We start from the raw sequence: 15,948 nt of genomic DNA, 5'->3' as shown, positions 1-15,948 counted from the left end.
TTACTAGGTCTGCAGGAAATGATGCTAGAGAAAAGTGAATGAAGATCATCGAAAATGGTAAACATCTGGGTAAACATATTACTATTTTTTTATACACATAACTTTGAGCCACTGAGACATCTACAATACAGAACATTAGAGCTGGAGGGACCATTAAGATTTTAAATAGCAACCATTTCTCGTACAGGTGAAACGTGAGACTCAGAATGTGAACATCCTGCTCAAGGCCATAAAGCAAGTTGACGTCTCCAGTAAAACCTGACATTTGTCATCTGTTCTACATGCTGCCAATTCCAGGAGAATTACAGATCCAACACAGCAGCAGCAACATTTCTCAGCCTTAACTTCTCCATACCTCAGTTTCCTTGTCTGTAAAATGGGTTGAACTATGGCACCTACCAGATAGGACTCTGATGAGTATTTAATAATTAAAATATATTAACCAATTTAAATACTACCTGGCACATAGTAGATACAATATAATATCATGCCAATTATAATAGCGCCTGCTGCCTGCATTTTTCTCAAGCCTGTTACATCTCCCTCCTGACATATTCTAGGAGAAAAAACAAAGGTTCAAAGTGAAATAATATATGAAAGAAAAGAAAACCACATGCAAAGTCTCATCTATTCATGTCCCATGACTATTGCCACACTGCAGTGTGAGAGCTGCAGACTAAAACCATGAAGGGGAAGAGCAATGTCACTGGCTCATACCTTGAGCCTCGCTACCAGAAGCAGACAACCATCAGCAATAGAAATAAACCAGGTTTGGTATGAAGGCTGAAGATAATTACTGCCAGAAAAAAGCTTATCTTTGTCAAATAAATGAAATTTAAAAACCATAGTATTTCCGTGGTCAATCACCGATCACAGTGAAAAATATATGATCTCAAGAAAAGCTGTCCTTAACTAAGCATTGGTGACTAAAATCTATCAAAATTTCTGTATTTATGATTTTTCAAATCCATTAATCATAGCACACTAAGAATACCTCAATATGAATTGACCTAGAGAAAATAAAGAAGTAAAAACAAAGAGAATCTTATCTTTCATGTCATGAACATTCTTACTAAAATATGCATAATGAGAAGCAAATGCAAATTGTAATTAAGCATGGAGACAGTTATACAACCATATTCACCACCAGAGAAGGAAGCAGAATGTATAAAATAATAGTCAGTATTTCATGGAAGGGCTGGCATTTCATTTTACAACAGATTTCTTAATATCAAAGACCAGAACATTGATAAGATTTTGCCACAGTTCTGTTTAAAGCCATGGAGTTGTTGTGAAGCTCCAGGTTTGCTTACCATTTCTTCAACATAAGGATAGAGCATGTCCCCAAAGTATTCTGTAGCTTCAATTGGAAGCTGTGCAGGCAAATTGTCAATGGAACACATCAGAATCCCAGAGCCTTCGACGCTAGAAGAAGCAACATGCTTTATTTGGATGTACAAAATGTTACTTGTAGCTCTAACTTTTTCTGGTTTCTACTCCATCGTACTTGCTTCTTATCATTTGTAATATTATAACAAAATAAACAAGAGTTTTCAAACAAAACTTTTTCCTTTTGGGGCAACCCATCTCCCATTTTAATATAGAATATATGGATTTAAGTGTTCAAATTTGCAGTGGGGCCCTGACCAGTGTGCCTCGGTAGATTGGGCATTGCCCCACAGAGTGAAAGGTTGCAAGTTTGATTCCCAGGCATGTGCCATGACCTATTGTTGCAGGTTTGGCCCCCCGTCTACATGCATGAGAGAGGCAACTGATCAATGTTTCTCTCTCACATTGGTGTTTCTCTCCCTTTTTCTCCTACCCTACCCCTCTCTCTAGAAATAAATAAATACAGTCTTTTAAAAAATATATTTGTGTGTGAGTTTTCTCCCAAATATTTAAATGTTTCAGCATATCTCTGAAAATTTGCATAGTTTTCATAATGAAGTAAAATATTGAGTATTTTAAGACTAGTTTATAAAATTAGGTAAACGATGTATTTTTATGTACCTGCCACCGTCAGACCACGTTAGCAAACTCACCTGTCATGAATGATGTGCTGGTCTGCATCATACATGCAGAAGGGGTGCTCTATTGTTGTGCACTCAGTCATAAACTCTATAGATCCTCCTGTGTCTGCTGAAATGTCACATATTGCTACAAGTCTGAAAATAACATCGGTGCTCAGGTCAGAGCATGGAACTCTGAGGTCTTTAACAAAGTTAAAAATGAGTAAAAATGAAAGGTGCTTGGAACAGCATTCAAGGTGGCTGCCTAGGCTCTTAGCTTTTTTTTTCCTACTGAGTTCTTCTGGGAAACCAGAATCTTCCTACTGTGAGTTTCAGGCTTCATGAGAAAGACTAGAGGGAAGAGGAGGAGAGGGAGGCTGAGGAGGAGCAGGAGGAAAAGGAGGAATGAAATAAAAGTGGAAAATTCCTCCCCTAGAAATATCATTGATGACAACCTAAACTTAACCTACTTAAACAACTCCCTCCACCTGGCTTAGTACTACGAAATTTTACATGTTATTGCATGAGAGTCTCTAGAATCATGAATCAATGTCTCAGCCCATCATTTGAAACTTTTGGAGGTTGACCCCAATTTTCCTGGTCAATCTCCAATTACCTCTTGCTCATATAAACCCTGCACTAGACTAGACTATCCCACTTACTGTATCTTAAGCTGGGCTTTGGCAGCTCCATATGTATCAAGCAGCAATGCTGCCACTTACAATTCTCACTCTCCTCACTCCTCCCTCTTGAGGCTTTGCTAAGCCCAGGCTCCCACTTTCTCCTCAAGTCCGGCTGAGGAGAATACTGGCTGCTTCATCATTCCCTCAGCACTGCCTTGACGCCAGCTACATGCCTGAGGGTAGCAAACATATCTATACTCTTCTCTATCCTTTAGCTCAGCAGAGTGCCAGACAGACAAGATGTCCCATAAATATTTATTGACTAATTAATTAATTGGACATTTAATAATTATTTGAATGTATATTGTTTTCAGGCAATGTCCTAAGTACTTGTGGCCAAGAGAAATAGAGCCTCTCTCCAGAAGAAGATTAAGTTCAAGTGGGAGGGAAAAAATAAACGATAGTGGGTTTCAGAAAGAGAAACGGAGAAACAGATTAGAGAGAATGAAAACGGAGAAGCTGGAAAGCACCTCACTGAGGAGATAACTTCTGAGCTACAAATGGAGCCACAGGAGTTAAGGAAGATTTCAAGTGGGAGGGAAGGTTAACTGCCAAATGCTCTCAAAAGGTCAACTAAGATAAAGGTAGACAAGGCAGAAAGATAAGGCAGACAAGTCCTCATTAACAGTCAAGTTTTGTGGTATGTGGACCCCTAGTGTGATGCCCTAACAGTGGGCCCTGCTGTTAAAAACTGCCATCATCACTGAAGGAAAGTCCTTACTTGTGTGGCAGCGAAGGACAGCCTTCCACACCAACAGCTGAAGACTTGCCTGGAGCCAGGAGGCTCTGAACATCTTGGCGGGTTAGTAGACGAGGGGTGTTTTGTTCCCAGTAGATCCCATTAATAAGACAAGTTGTATAGGGTGCAACCTGTAAAGCAAGTTCCAAGTTCAACAGCTAGGAAATGGAGTATTTCAATGCAGTCTGCTGAGAGAGCCATCAGTAAATTCCATGAGAAACATTTAGTGTTATTTCGACTTGATTTTGTTTGCCAGGTCAGTGGCCATCTTTTGAGTCAAAGACAAAAAGTAGCCACCCAGTCAGTGTAAAATTCCCCATGATAGAGCAATATGTGAACACAAATATATTAATATACTTGCTCTCTGATGTGGTGCCCAGCCAAGAAAAAGGCTGGACAGAGAATCAGGTGACCTAGAACTCTATTTGCAGCTCAGCAACTAGTATAGCATGATCTAACTAGGCTACCTGGACTTCTCTGGGTAGTTTCCTTACCTGCCAGATGGGGATAATATGTAGCCCTTCCTCAAAGCAATACTGGGAAGATTAAATCAGATAACATCAGTATGCTCCATAGACAAATGTGCTACAAACATGCATACATAGTAACTAGGTCATGATAAGTTTAAGGATGCAGCCAATCACCAATACTTCTGTGACTGGGAGGAAAAAGAAAGGATGGAGATTTACTAAATTCAAAATTTTTCCGTTTGAAACTAGTTTCACATTATTTCTTTCTCCAATATCTCAAAAATTTGCAAAATACAGGTAAGAGTCCTTTTCTATAACATGTTTTATATGCTAAACACCAAATTTCATGCCAGAATCTAAAAATGCTATGTTGTTCAAACATATAAAATTATTCAAAATATTCCTTATCACCATATATGCTTGCACATTTTGTTTTGTTTTTGTCAGTTTCTTTTGAGGACTGTTGCATGACCAATCACTTCGGAACACACAAACATATTGTTCTTATAAGATGAGGCCAGTGTGCCTTCCTCACAAGGATTTTAATTGTAAGTAACTATTTTGTACAGTGGGCATGGGCCTGTGCTTAGGCAGCCTCACTATATCACCCTGGAGCCCTGTAATCAATGGTATGCATTTCAAGAGAGCTAGCTGAGGTTATAATAGCAATTTATGACTACTGAAGGGATAAATCTATGTTGAGACACAACCTCATAGACACTGAATTTCACCAACAATACAAATTAATCCAGGATAAATATAGAAAACAGTAATCCACAGGAAATGTTTTAGAGCTACTGGGTACATGCAGACCTAAAGTACAAACATAGACAGTAAAGCAAAGGGCACAGCCACAGAAACCAACAAAACCACTCAGCAAAGGCCACTCCAAACATCAATAAAAGCCAATAACTCCTTAGACCAACTCATAATATCCAAGGGACTCCCAACAGTCAATAAATACGGGGGACTGAAAACCAATGTACACATTCAGAATTTCTCTCCTGGAAAGAGACTGGCTGTATTATTTTGTGAACAACCAACTCAAAAGCTGAGTGCAATACTCACATCAGTGTTAAAACGACTTATGTAGCGCTCAGGATATCTGTCGTATTCTACAGGATCATATACACCATCTGTTTTTCTGACAAGATGATGATGGCGACTTAACACTGTTCCGTACACTTTCCTCAGGTCTTGCAGATGAGAAAGAAATCAGTAAAGTGGATGACAAATGATAAAGATTTATGGTGATGAAATTTATGGCGAAAACACAGAAACTATAAAAAACAGTAAAAACAAATACAGTTATCCTTCCCCTCTTACCTCCATTTTGGGAAACTTCTTTTAATTCATGTGGTTCCACATATTCGCAGGGTAGTTCATTGAAGATTTCTTGGGCTCCCTGTAAATAACACATGAGTAAAACTCAAAAAATAAATAGGAAAAGAGCCAACACAATTTCCTACAAAGATTGTAAATAACTTTTCCCACAGTTGTACAGCTCCCTGTGACCAGGACTGTACCATCAAAACTCAGATGAGGTTCTTGCTCACAGCTTGCAATTTGAACACATGCATTGGAAAGGGTTTCATTTTTTACCTAACTTATTCAGCATAGCAACAAAAGTATTTAAAAATGAGAACAGAATAAAATATTTCTATTTACTTTCTGCTCCATTGCAGAAGTTATTTCAAGTGGGGAAACTGTATTTCCTACAAAAAATTAGATACCTATCTTAGAGCATAATACAAATAGTGACGTCTCTTTTGTAAAATATTGTTCCTGAAGAAAGATAAGTTTTGCAATTACAAGTTTCTCAGTGGGGGATAGAGGTCACAAATGTGTACTTAAAACCACCCCAGAAATAAAAATATCAGTTCTAGTTTTGAATCAAGCTTCCTAACATCTGTCTTAAAAAAAGTATATCCTAGGGGAACTTCCAAATTTTTTAATATCTCAGTGATGGAGGTAAAACAGATCACCCTAAGAAGACAGCTTTACACAATTAAAAATGAGTTATGCCTCTAAAAAGGAAAAAGAAAAAAAAAACATTAAAAACCTGTCACAACTTGGAATCAACTAAAAGCAAAAAACGTGAGTTTGGAACATGACTGCTATTTACTACAGGAAAGGTGCACAGGTAAGAAAAGTACCCACTCCAAATAGAATGCCCATTCTTGGAAAAGCAGGTCTCTGAAATGTCACAAAATGCCCACATCCTTTGGGTTAGTTTCAGAGTTCCAGGCTGCTTTACAGAAACAAGACAGGTGGGATTTACCTTAGATACATTACCAGTCCCTGTGAACACAAATGTTAAGGGCCCTATCGACTTGGGCATCAAACCCAGAGATATTTCATAGCCAGCATCGCGGACAGCTTGCACAGCCTGACTGCTGTTCCTATAGTTATGAGCCATGCCAATGTGCTGAAAGCAAGCACACAATTCAAGTTAGTCTATAACCTGAGACATTTTTCTATTCTTAAAGTGTGATATGTATTTTTTAAAAATAAAATTAAAATCTCACCATAAAAGGTGTGTGATGTCCCAAAGCAAGGAGCCTTAAACCCATTCCATGTAAAATGTTGATCATCCCTATTGTAGAATCAGACCGATAGACCATTAGTTAACAGGAGTTGACGTTGTTCTCTCTGCCCATTCTTCAATCTGCCCAGGGCTCTGAAGCAGCAGAGACCACAGCTTCTCAGATATGGAGGGCTCCTCGCTGTCATTTTATCCCTTTCCTCACCTTTCTGCCATTAAAAGCACTACACCAGCTTCATCCCTATGCATTCCTTTCACTTTCAATCCTGCTAAAATGGAAGGAGTGTCCTGCTTTTTCTCTAAGGGTAAGCTCTTCCCCTTTGCTCCACATCCCATCCCTTCATGCCTCTCTAACAAATCCACTCTTAAATTATTACTTTCACTATCCCCCTGTATTGGCTTATTCTTATCTTTCATTCCTCCCATACCAAAATAAAAATGAACAAACAAGAATGAAGTCACCATTAACCTCATGACCCCTGTCAGCAAATCAGTGACCTAAACAGCTAAACTTAGCAGATACTTTTCAGATCTTGACTTGTCAGAAGCATTTGGCAATGAAGGTCCTTTCTTTGTTGGAACACTCTTCCCTCTGCGTCTCTGATTTGAAATTTTTCATCCTACATTTCTGTAGGCATCTCCTCATATGCCCATTCCTTTTATATTAGTGTCCTCTGTGCTTTCCTTATACATTAGTCAGCTTCAGGATTCTGTCCCAGGCCTTGTTCTCATCAATCTCTGCTTTCTTTCTTTACTTATTTAACTTTTTAGCTAAACTCACCCAGTCCTAAATTTCAAGTATTCTCTGTATACAGATTACCCTAAATCTGTATCTCTAACACAGATATTTTATTTCAAGACCTAACTGCCCACCTTATGGATTTATCCATTCAAATGCCCTATAAACAGAAAAAACTCAGCATGCCTTTAGCAAAGACCTCAGCGTCCATTCTCTTTTTAGGGGTAGAACTTGTCCTGTGCATATCCCTAACAAATTTTTGATCTTTTTTCTGAAGTCAACTTTTAGAGAGATAATTTATACACAATAAACACACCAATTTAAAGTGCATAGTTTGATAACTGTTAACAAATGTACAAACATATGAACACTAATATAATCAAGATACAGAACATTTTCATCACTCCAGTTAATCCTCCCCATCCCTTGGCCCCATACAATTAATGATCTTATTTCGCTCTGTATAAATAAGTTTCTTAGTTATAGTTTTGTATAAATGACATTATAAGTATATGCTCTTCTTGTGTGTCTGCTTTCACTCATCATAATGTTTTTGAGATTTATACATACTTTGTGTATATGAGTAGTTTGCTTCTTTTTATTGCTGAGTTTTCCATTTTACAGAAATACTACAATTTATTTATCTATTCTTCTGCTGAAGGGCATTTGGACTGTTTCTATATTACTATGGATGAAGATATATAAATAAGAATGTACCAAAAAGAATTCATTTCTCTTGATAAATGTTTATATGTGAAATTTATCTTGTACATTGATATTGAAGTTTTTCATTTTTTTCTTCAGTTGGTTTTGTAATTTGTGTCTTTCAAGGATTTGTATATTTCATCAACATTGTCAAATTTATTGGCTTATTCATAATATTCTTTTATCCCTTTTTAAAAATATATTTATTTATTATGCCATTACAGTTGTCCCACTCCCCCCCTTCATTCCCCTCCACCCTGCACACACACACCCTACCATTCCCCCCCTTTAGTTTATGTCCATGTATCACAAGTTTTTTAGGTTCTATATTTCCCATACTATCCTTGCCCTCCCTCCTGTCTATTTTCTACCTACCATCTATGCTACTTATTCTCTGTACCTTCTCCCCCCTTCTCCTCCTCCCACTCCCCTGTTGCTAATCCTTCATATGCTCTCCATTTCTATGGTTCTGCTCCTGATCTAGCTGTCCTCTTAGTTCGCTTTTGTTTTAGGTGTGGTTGTTAATACCTGTGAGTTTGCTGTCCTCTCACTGTTTATATTTTTTTATCTTTTTTCTTAGATAAGTCCCTTTAACATTTCATATAATAAGGGCTTGGCAATGCTAAACTTCTTGAATTTGACCTTATCTGAAAAGCACTTTATCTGCCCTTCCATTCTAAATGAAAGCTTTGCTGGATAGAGCAATCTTGGATGTAGGTCTTTGGATTTCATGACTTGGAATATTTCTTTCCAGCCCCTTCTTGCCTGCAAGGTCTCCTTTGAGAAATCCGCTGACAGTCTGATGGGAGCTCCTTTATAGGTGACTGTCCCCTTATCTCTTGCTGCTTCTAGGATTCTCTCCTTCATTTTAATCTTGGCTAATGTAATTATGATGTGCCTTGGTGTGTTCCTTCTTGGGTCCAACTTCTTTGGGACTCTCTGAGCTTCCTGGATTTCCTGGAAGTCTATTTCCTTTGCCAGACTGGGGAAGTTCTCCTTTATTATTTGTTCAAATAAGTTTTCCACTCGTGGCTGTTTCTTTCCCCCTTCTGGTACCCCTATAATCCGGATGTTGGAACGTTTAAAGATGTCCTGGAGGTTCCTAAGCCTCTCCTCATTTTTTTGAATTCTCATTTCTTCATTCCTTTCTGGTGGGATGTTTTGTTCTTCCTTCTGGTCCATTCCATTGATTTGAGTCCCAGTTTCCTTTCCATCGCTATTGGTTTCCTGTGCATTTCCCTCCATTTCAATTAGTTTAGCCTTCATATGTTCCTCTAATTTGTGACTAAAATCAACTAGTTCTGTGAGCATCCTAATCACCAGTATTTTGAACTGTGCATCTGGTAGGTTAGCTATCTCTTGGTGGCTTAGAAGTATTGGTTCTGGGGCTTTGAGCTGTTCTTGAGCCATAATGTTTTGGTTACGTCTCGCCTGTTATGTATGAGGGGCAGAGCCTTAGGTGTTTACCAGGCTGGGGCAACCCATTTGCTGGGTTGTGATGCTGTATGTGGGGGCGGGGTCAGAGAGGGACAATGGTGTTTGTTCTGAGCTCTCTCAGATTTCGGTCGCCTTTGCTGCTTCCTGCAAGCAAACTGGGCCCCCCTGGTGCCTGTTCCCAGGTGTGTGGGCCTGTGTACCCTCCAGGACCCTGTGGGTCTCTCCAACAAAGTCTCTGTGAGCCTAAGAGCACCTTGACCCTTAAAGTCTTTCCAATTGGTGCTTTAGGCTTTAATTCTCATCACTGGGGCCCTAGCCTGTGCGGTCTGTCTCACTGCTCGTTCTTTCGCCTGGGTTATCTGAGTGTGAATGTGTGACCACATTCAGCCAGCCACCTTGCATCCTCACTGGGTCTGCTCATTGCCACACCATGTCTGGTATCTGTCAACTGCCACCTGCATGCCTGGGTCAGTCCAGCAGCTTTTTCCTGCCCAATCCCACTTCACCAGCCACTGACTCCGCTCCTCAGTCCGGCTGAATGGTTCCTTGTTGTCAGACTTTTGTCCAGTTCAATTTTCAGATATACAGTGTGACCTCTCTTGGACTCCTAATATTGGTAAATAATGTCTTCTTTTTTATTAGTCTAACTAGAAATTTATCAATTTTATTGAGTTTTTTTAAAGAACAAACTTTCGATTTCATTGATATTCTCTATTTTTCCTGTTTTGATTTTATTATTTTCCCCTTTACCTTTATTATTTCCTTCCTTCTATTTGTTTTGGATTTAATTTCTTGTTCATTTTCTGCCTTTTTCAGATAGAAGCACAGATCATTAATTTAAGAACTTTCATTTTTTTCTAATAAAAGCAGTAAGTGCTATGAATTTTCTTCTAAGCTCTACTTTATCCATATCCTACAAATTTTGGTATACTATGTTTTAAATTTTTATTCAGCTAAAATATTTTATAATTTTTCCTGTGATTTCCTCTTAAATGAGTTATTCAAAAAGCATTGTTTATCTTTCAAATATTTGGAAAATTTCTAGATGTCTTTCAATTATAATTTCTAACTCAACTTTATTATAGTCAGAGCATATACTGTATGATTTCAAAACTTTTAAATTTATTAAGAATTGTTTTGTGACCCAGCATATGAAACATTTGGATGAATGTTCCAAGTGACTCACAAGAACCTGTATTTCACAGCTGTTGGGAGGAGTGCTCAGTTATGTCAGGGTGGGTGATAGTATTTTAGTGTCCTGTATCCATACAAATTTCTACTTGTTCTGACAATCGCAGACCTTCATGTAGTCCAATCTGATAGTTATAACATATGGTGTTTCTCAGCTAAACAAGGTTCAAAATACTAACTAGGCCAAAAATCAAGTAGAGTTTCCCTGACCAGGTCAGTTGGTTGGTTGACGCATAGTCTCATACACCAAAAAGTTGCAGGTTCAGTTCTCAGTCAGAGCACAAATCTAGTCTGTGGGTTCAGTCTACGGTCAGGGAGCTTATGGAAGGCAACTGATAGATGTTTCTCTCTGACATATATTCTCTCATTCTCTCTCTCTCTCTCCCCCACACCCTCCTTTTCTCTCTCTCTCTAAAATCAAAATGTATCTTCAGTTGAGGAGTAAAATATACATTTTCCCCAACTCCACGTTCTGTTTTTTATAGATTGCTCCTCTGTTACTCCTGCCCTTGTACCTTTTTTTTCTTTTTTCCCTTTTTCTACTCCCTAAACTCTCATTACCAAACTGACCTCTAATTCAGCTCTTCTAAACACAAATCTCTAAAAAAGTCAGAGCCTAACTATAGTTGTTATACTTCTCCCTGTCTTTTTTTCTTTTTAATTTTTGTAAGAATTATATTTTAATGATTTACCTTCTTATTTTAGCCTCAGATATTCATTACCCTTAGTCATACCTGCATGTTTACTTTTATTGATGGGAAGTGAACACTGCCATCCCCTTGCCACAGAAAACACAAAACACGCAGTCACTCCAAAGGCAGATTTCAAAGTGGGTTATGTAAAATCCCCAGCACACCTACCTGCCACACCGGCCCATTGTCCAAATGCCACGACCCGAATTCCTCTATGATCCACCATTTTCTCATAATCAATAAGTCTGATTTCCTGACAAAAGAGTAAAAAAAAATTCAGTCACACCAAGCTTAATTTCAATGAGTAAAGCACATATATGAGCAGGGCAACATTTCACACTTTTTTCCTTTTAAAAAATATATCTTGACTTGCCAACATAAGTTACCATCAGGTACACCCTGAAACATTTAGAAAAGGCAGGTCACAAGTCAATGATAGGGTTGTGATTAGAGATGGAAGAATGGTTCTACCAGGGTGCTAAATGTCCATTGGTGGAGCTCAGTCAAATAATGGCATGATTTCCTTTAAATTTTAGCCCAGCACCATCTACAAATATATCTACAGCTTTGTTTATCCTCACATCCTTTCTTCTAGTCTCAAAGAAGACAAGTCCCTTATGAGACTAAGCCCTGTGAGCTAAACAGGGGCCTGCTCTTTTCTATGTCTTCCAAGACCACTCTTGAGCTTTTTCTCTTTCCTGCATCACCCCCTCTGTACTGCTCCTTTCCCTAAGCCATTCTAAGTGACATTCACCCAGGATTCTTCTACCTTAAAAAAAAATAGCACCACTCCCTCTCAAGTCCTTACACACAAATCTCTCATTCTCTCTCTCCCTCTCCCTGTCTCCCTCTCAGTCTCTCTTACTCTCTTTCTCCTCTTCTTTTTCTCTCTCCAACCCTCCACAATTTAAAAAGTAGTACAGCCTGCCTGCTTTTTACTTTCTCATCTGCACTAAAATCACAGTCTTCCTATTTCCTTGGGAATCTTCCCTCTCTTAAAAATGTCTTACTAATTCATGGTTAAGACCTATTGACATGTTGTAATTATGGAATGTTTGAAACACTCATTGTATTTCCTCAAAGATCATATTATTTAATCATGTTCATGAATTTAAGAGTGTTTAATATTCATCCACCTTCAAGTAATTGGTTACAAACTGCTGCCCAAAAAAAGAAGCCCTGCTGGGTCTGTTTTTATTAATTTTCTTGTAATGGATGAAAATTTATATAACAAAAAAAGTTTCTAAAGTGCCTTTGAAGGAGTTTATCTCCTTAAGGTGAAATATTCTTCTTATAATATTACTTCCATTAATTACTTTTTGAATTTGTTCTTCAGAAACAATGCAAATTAACTATAGCCCAAATTTAACATATTTCAAATTACTAAAAATGTGTTTTTTATACCTTATAAAATACTTTCATTGCTTTTACTGTTTGTGAATCCTCCTGTTCTCTCTCTTTTCAGATTCTAGTCTAGTTTCCAATACGGTAAAATCCTTACCCCAGGACTTAGATCTTGAACTTCTCTACACTCACTCCCTACCTACATCCTCTCTTAAGGCTTTAGATACCATCTAGTCCAGGGGTGTCCAATCTTTTGGCATCTCTGGGATACACTGGAAGAGGTGTCTCAGGCCATATGTTAAATACACAAACACTAATGAAAACTGATGAGAACAAAAGGTTTTAAGTAAATTTATGATTTTGTATTGGGCTGCATTCATAGCCATCCTGGACTGCATTTGATCTCAGGCTACTGATTGGACACCCCTGCTAGTCTCTGGTAACCACAATACATGTATCAGAAGGAGATGCCCTCCTGAGCTACAAACTCATATCCAACAACCCACACAGCACCTACACTTAAATGTCTCATAAACAAATTAAACTTGACGGTCCCTAAACTCAACTCTCAATACTCCATCCAAGACTGCCCCTTGCACAGTAGCATAATCTTAAATCTATGGCAACTCTTTAAAGTTGCTCAGAACAAAATCTCAAAGACATCTGTTCTCTCTCCCCCCCCGCCTCTCTCTCTCTCATATTCCACATGCATTTCATCAGGGAATCTTGCTAAATAAGATCTCTAAAATACATCCAAGATTTGCCCATGCATCACAAACTCCACCACCCTCATGCAAGTCACCATCATTTGTAGCCTAGCATCTAGACTAGTCTAGATTTACAATCTTCTCATCAGCTTTGTTTTCCTCCTCCCATCTCTCACTTTCACAGAGCAAGCAGAATAAGCATTTTAGAACATGCTTTATTCTCACCCTCCATTCAGAAAGACCCTCAGGCTTTTCCATTACCATTCTCTCTGCTTGCAAGATTTCACAGATGGATAAGACTAAATCATTCATCTCCTTCAAATATTTGCTCACTGCCAACTTCACAATAAGACTCTCCTGGATTATCTTATTTAAACTGGCATTGCCACCTCTCCCAATGCCCAGCACTCCTTTTCTCCTTCAGTATCCCGTTTGTCTCAATTACACATATCACCGAGTAACAGATGAAGCCATTTATTTATCATCTGTCTCATCCCATTAGAACATAAGCTCCCAAAGACAGGGTTATTTTATTGTAATTGTGAAGAACAGTGTTGTACACATTGTAGGCACTCAGTAAATATTGGTTGGATGAAAACTCTGTATTTTAAATAGCCAATAGTTTTTTCCAATAATATTCATATTTCAAAAAGTTCTTTTTTCCCCTTATGATGTTAATAAAAGTAAAAATGGTTTCCATTCCAGTTCTGGCACTGCAGAGCTGTGCCTCCTCAGACAAGTCATTTTACTTCTCCAGGCTCCATCTGAAAAATTGGGTTGGTGAAATATATGATCCCTGAGGTTCTTTTCAGCTCCAAAATTCCACTTGCTAATATCTAACCAGTTGGCTTTATAAATAATCGGTTGTTTGGGGGAACAATTCTATTATTCTATCCATCTTATAATAAAAAATAAATGGTTTGATTTCTCACAACAAACTCCAAACTCATGCAGCAGAGGAGTCTTAAGAGTAGCAGAACTATTCAAGCACCAACTCACAGATTAATTCTCCTGTTGTAAATAACAAACCTGACACATTTCTAGATGCTGAAAGAAAACTAAAACTCTACTCAATAATAAAAAGTAAAAAAATAAGTGTTAGTCACAAATTACCTGTCTTAGAATCTCATCCAATAAGCCCATATTGGCCTCCTGAGCTTTTATTGTATGGGAGAAGAATGCATAAGTCTTCTTGGACATTAATTTTTCCTCTGCGGGTCTTTTAACTCCCAAAATTAGACAAGCTTCAGAAATATCCTCCTGAAGGATGCCACCAGCCTTGACATATTCCTGGGAATGTAATTTTGGTTAAAAGTTATTCCTTGGTTTGTTATATTCACATTTTCTTTAATAAGTAAATGTACAGCAATTAAAGCCACAACTATTTGAAGGAATAAAATCTTTATGATTAAGTACAAGTAATAGAATAACTACATATATTTTCATTTACTGGCTAAATATCAATCTAATATGTTTGACTTTTATAGCAAAAAAATTAGAAAATTCAGCACATGCTCCTACTTAAGAACAGTTAGTAGGTTGATCATAGCCACTAGCACACATGGGATTTAAATATAATTGTGAAATAAATATTTTACTTTATTTATTTTAATTTTTATTGTTGACACTATTACAGATGTCTGCTATTGTCCCCTTTTCTCCCAGTTCTCACACTCACCGTGCCAACCCCAGCCTTTACCACATTGTCTTCTATCCATAGGCTATGCGTGTAAGTTCTTTGGCTAATCTCTTCCAGTCTCTTCATCACCCTCCCCTCTGAGATCTGTCAGTGTATTTGATGTACCCATAATTCAGGGCCTATCTGTTTGTTCATCGGCTTATTTTGTTCATTAGATTCCACATAAAAGTGAGATTATATGGCATTTGTCTTTCTATGACTGGCTTATTTCACTTAACATAACAATCTTCAGGTCCATCCATATTGTCCCGAAGAATAGGAGTTCCTTCTTTCTGACAGTCATGTACTATTTCATTGTGTAAATGTGCCACATCTTAATCCTTTCATCTACCGATGGGCACTTGGGCTGTTTCCAGATCTTGGCTACTATAAATAATAACCAAGTGGTCTATTATTTTCTTCAAAACAAATAGTCTAGTTTTATTTTTTCACAGGTACCTGTCCCATTTTGCTAACATCACTTATTGGACTGATTTTACTTCATTGTATGCTCTTGTCTACTTTGTCAAATATTAATTGACCATATAGGCATGGGCTGATTTCTGAGCATTTGTGTTGTTTCATTGATCAATATGACTGCTCTTAATGCCAGTACCAGGATGTTTTGTTCATAATGGCTTTGTGTACAATAGTTAGATATTCAGTATTGTGATCCCTCCTACTATGTTCTTCTTTCTCAAGATTGCTGAGGCTATCCAGGGTCTTTTTGGTTCCATATAAAATTTTATAATATTTGTTCTATATCTGTGCAATATGCCACTGGTATTTCAATAGAAATTGAATTGGGGGGGATGGGTTGGGATGGGAGTAATAGACAGAAAGCTGTACTTGAAAAATAATTAAATAATTTTTTTAAAAAGAAAAAAGTGGTTTGCAAAGTTAAAAAAAAGAAATTGAATTGAACCTATAGATTACTTTGGGTAGTATGAACATTTTTAATGATGTTAATTTTTCTAACTACAAATACAGTATATGCATCCACTTGTTT

General features: G+C 37.7%; 1 protein-coding gene across 4 annotated transcripts in view; it reads right to left on the bottom strand.

Moving 5' to 3' along the window:
* The window catches only part of AASS (aminoadipate-semialdehyde synthase), a 46,120-nt gene that overhangs the window by 16,928 nt on the left and 13,244 nt on the right, over positions 1-15,948 (bottom strand). For 3 of the 4 annotated variants that reach the window (XM_037056510.1, XM_037056512.1, XM_037056511.1), the window contains exons 3-11: positions 14,375-14,551; positions 11,379-11,463; positions 6,430-6,497; positions 6,183-6,329; positions 5,228-5,306; positions 4,970-5,097; positions 3,414-3,562; positions 2,043-2,165; positions 1,314-1,425 (exon numbers count right to left, since the gene is read on the bottom strand). In XM_037056510.1, coding sequence (XP_036912405.1) covers positions 1,314-1,425; positions 2,043-2,165; positions 3,414-3,562; positions 4,970-5,097; positions 5,228-5,306; positions 6,183-6,329; positions 6,430-6,497; positions 11,379-11,463; positions 14,375-14,551 — 1,068 coding nt within the window. The remainder of the gene's footprint in view (positions 1-1,313; positions 1,426-2,042; positions 2,166-3,413; positions 3,563-4,969; positions 5,098-5,227; positions 5,307-6,182; positions 6,330-6,429; positions 6,498-11,378; positions 11,464-14,374; positions 14,552-15,948) is intronic. The other variant, XM_037056513.1, reaches the window with a different exon arrangement.

The sequence above is a fragment of the Sturnira hondurensis genome, unplaced genomic scaffold, assembly GCF_014824575.4.
Source record: "Sturnira hondurensis isolate 20B ecotype Veracruz unplaced genomic scaffold, ASM1482457v3 Scaffold0008992, whole genome shotgun sequence".
NCBI classification, from domain to species: Eukaryota; Metazoa; Chordata; class Mammalia; order Chiroptera; family Phyllostomidae; genus Sturnira; species Sturnira hondurensis.
This window is presented reverse-complemented; position numbering and strand designations above follow the sequence as displayed.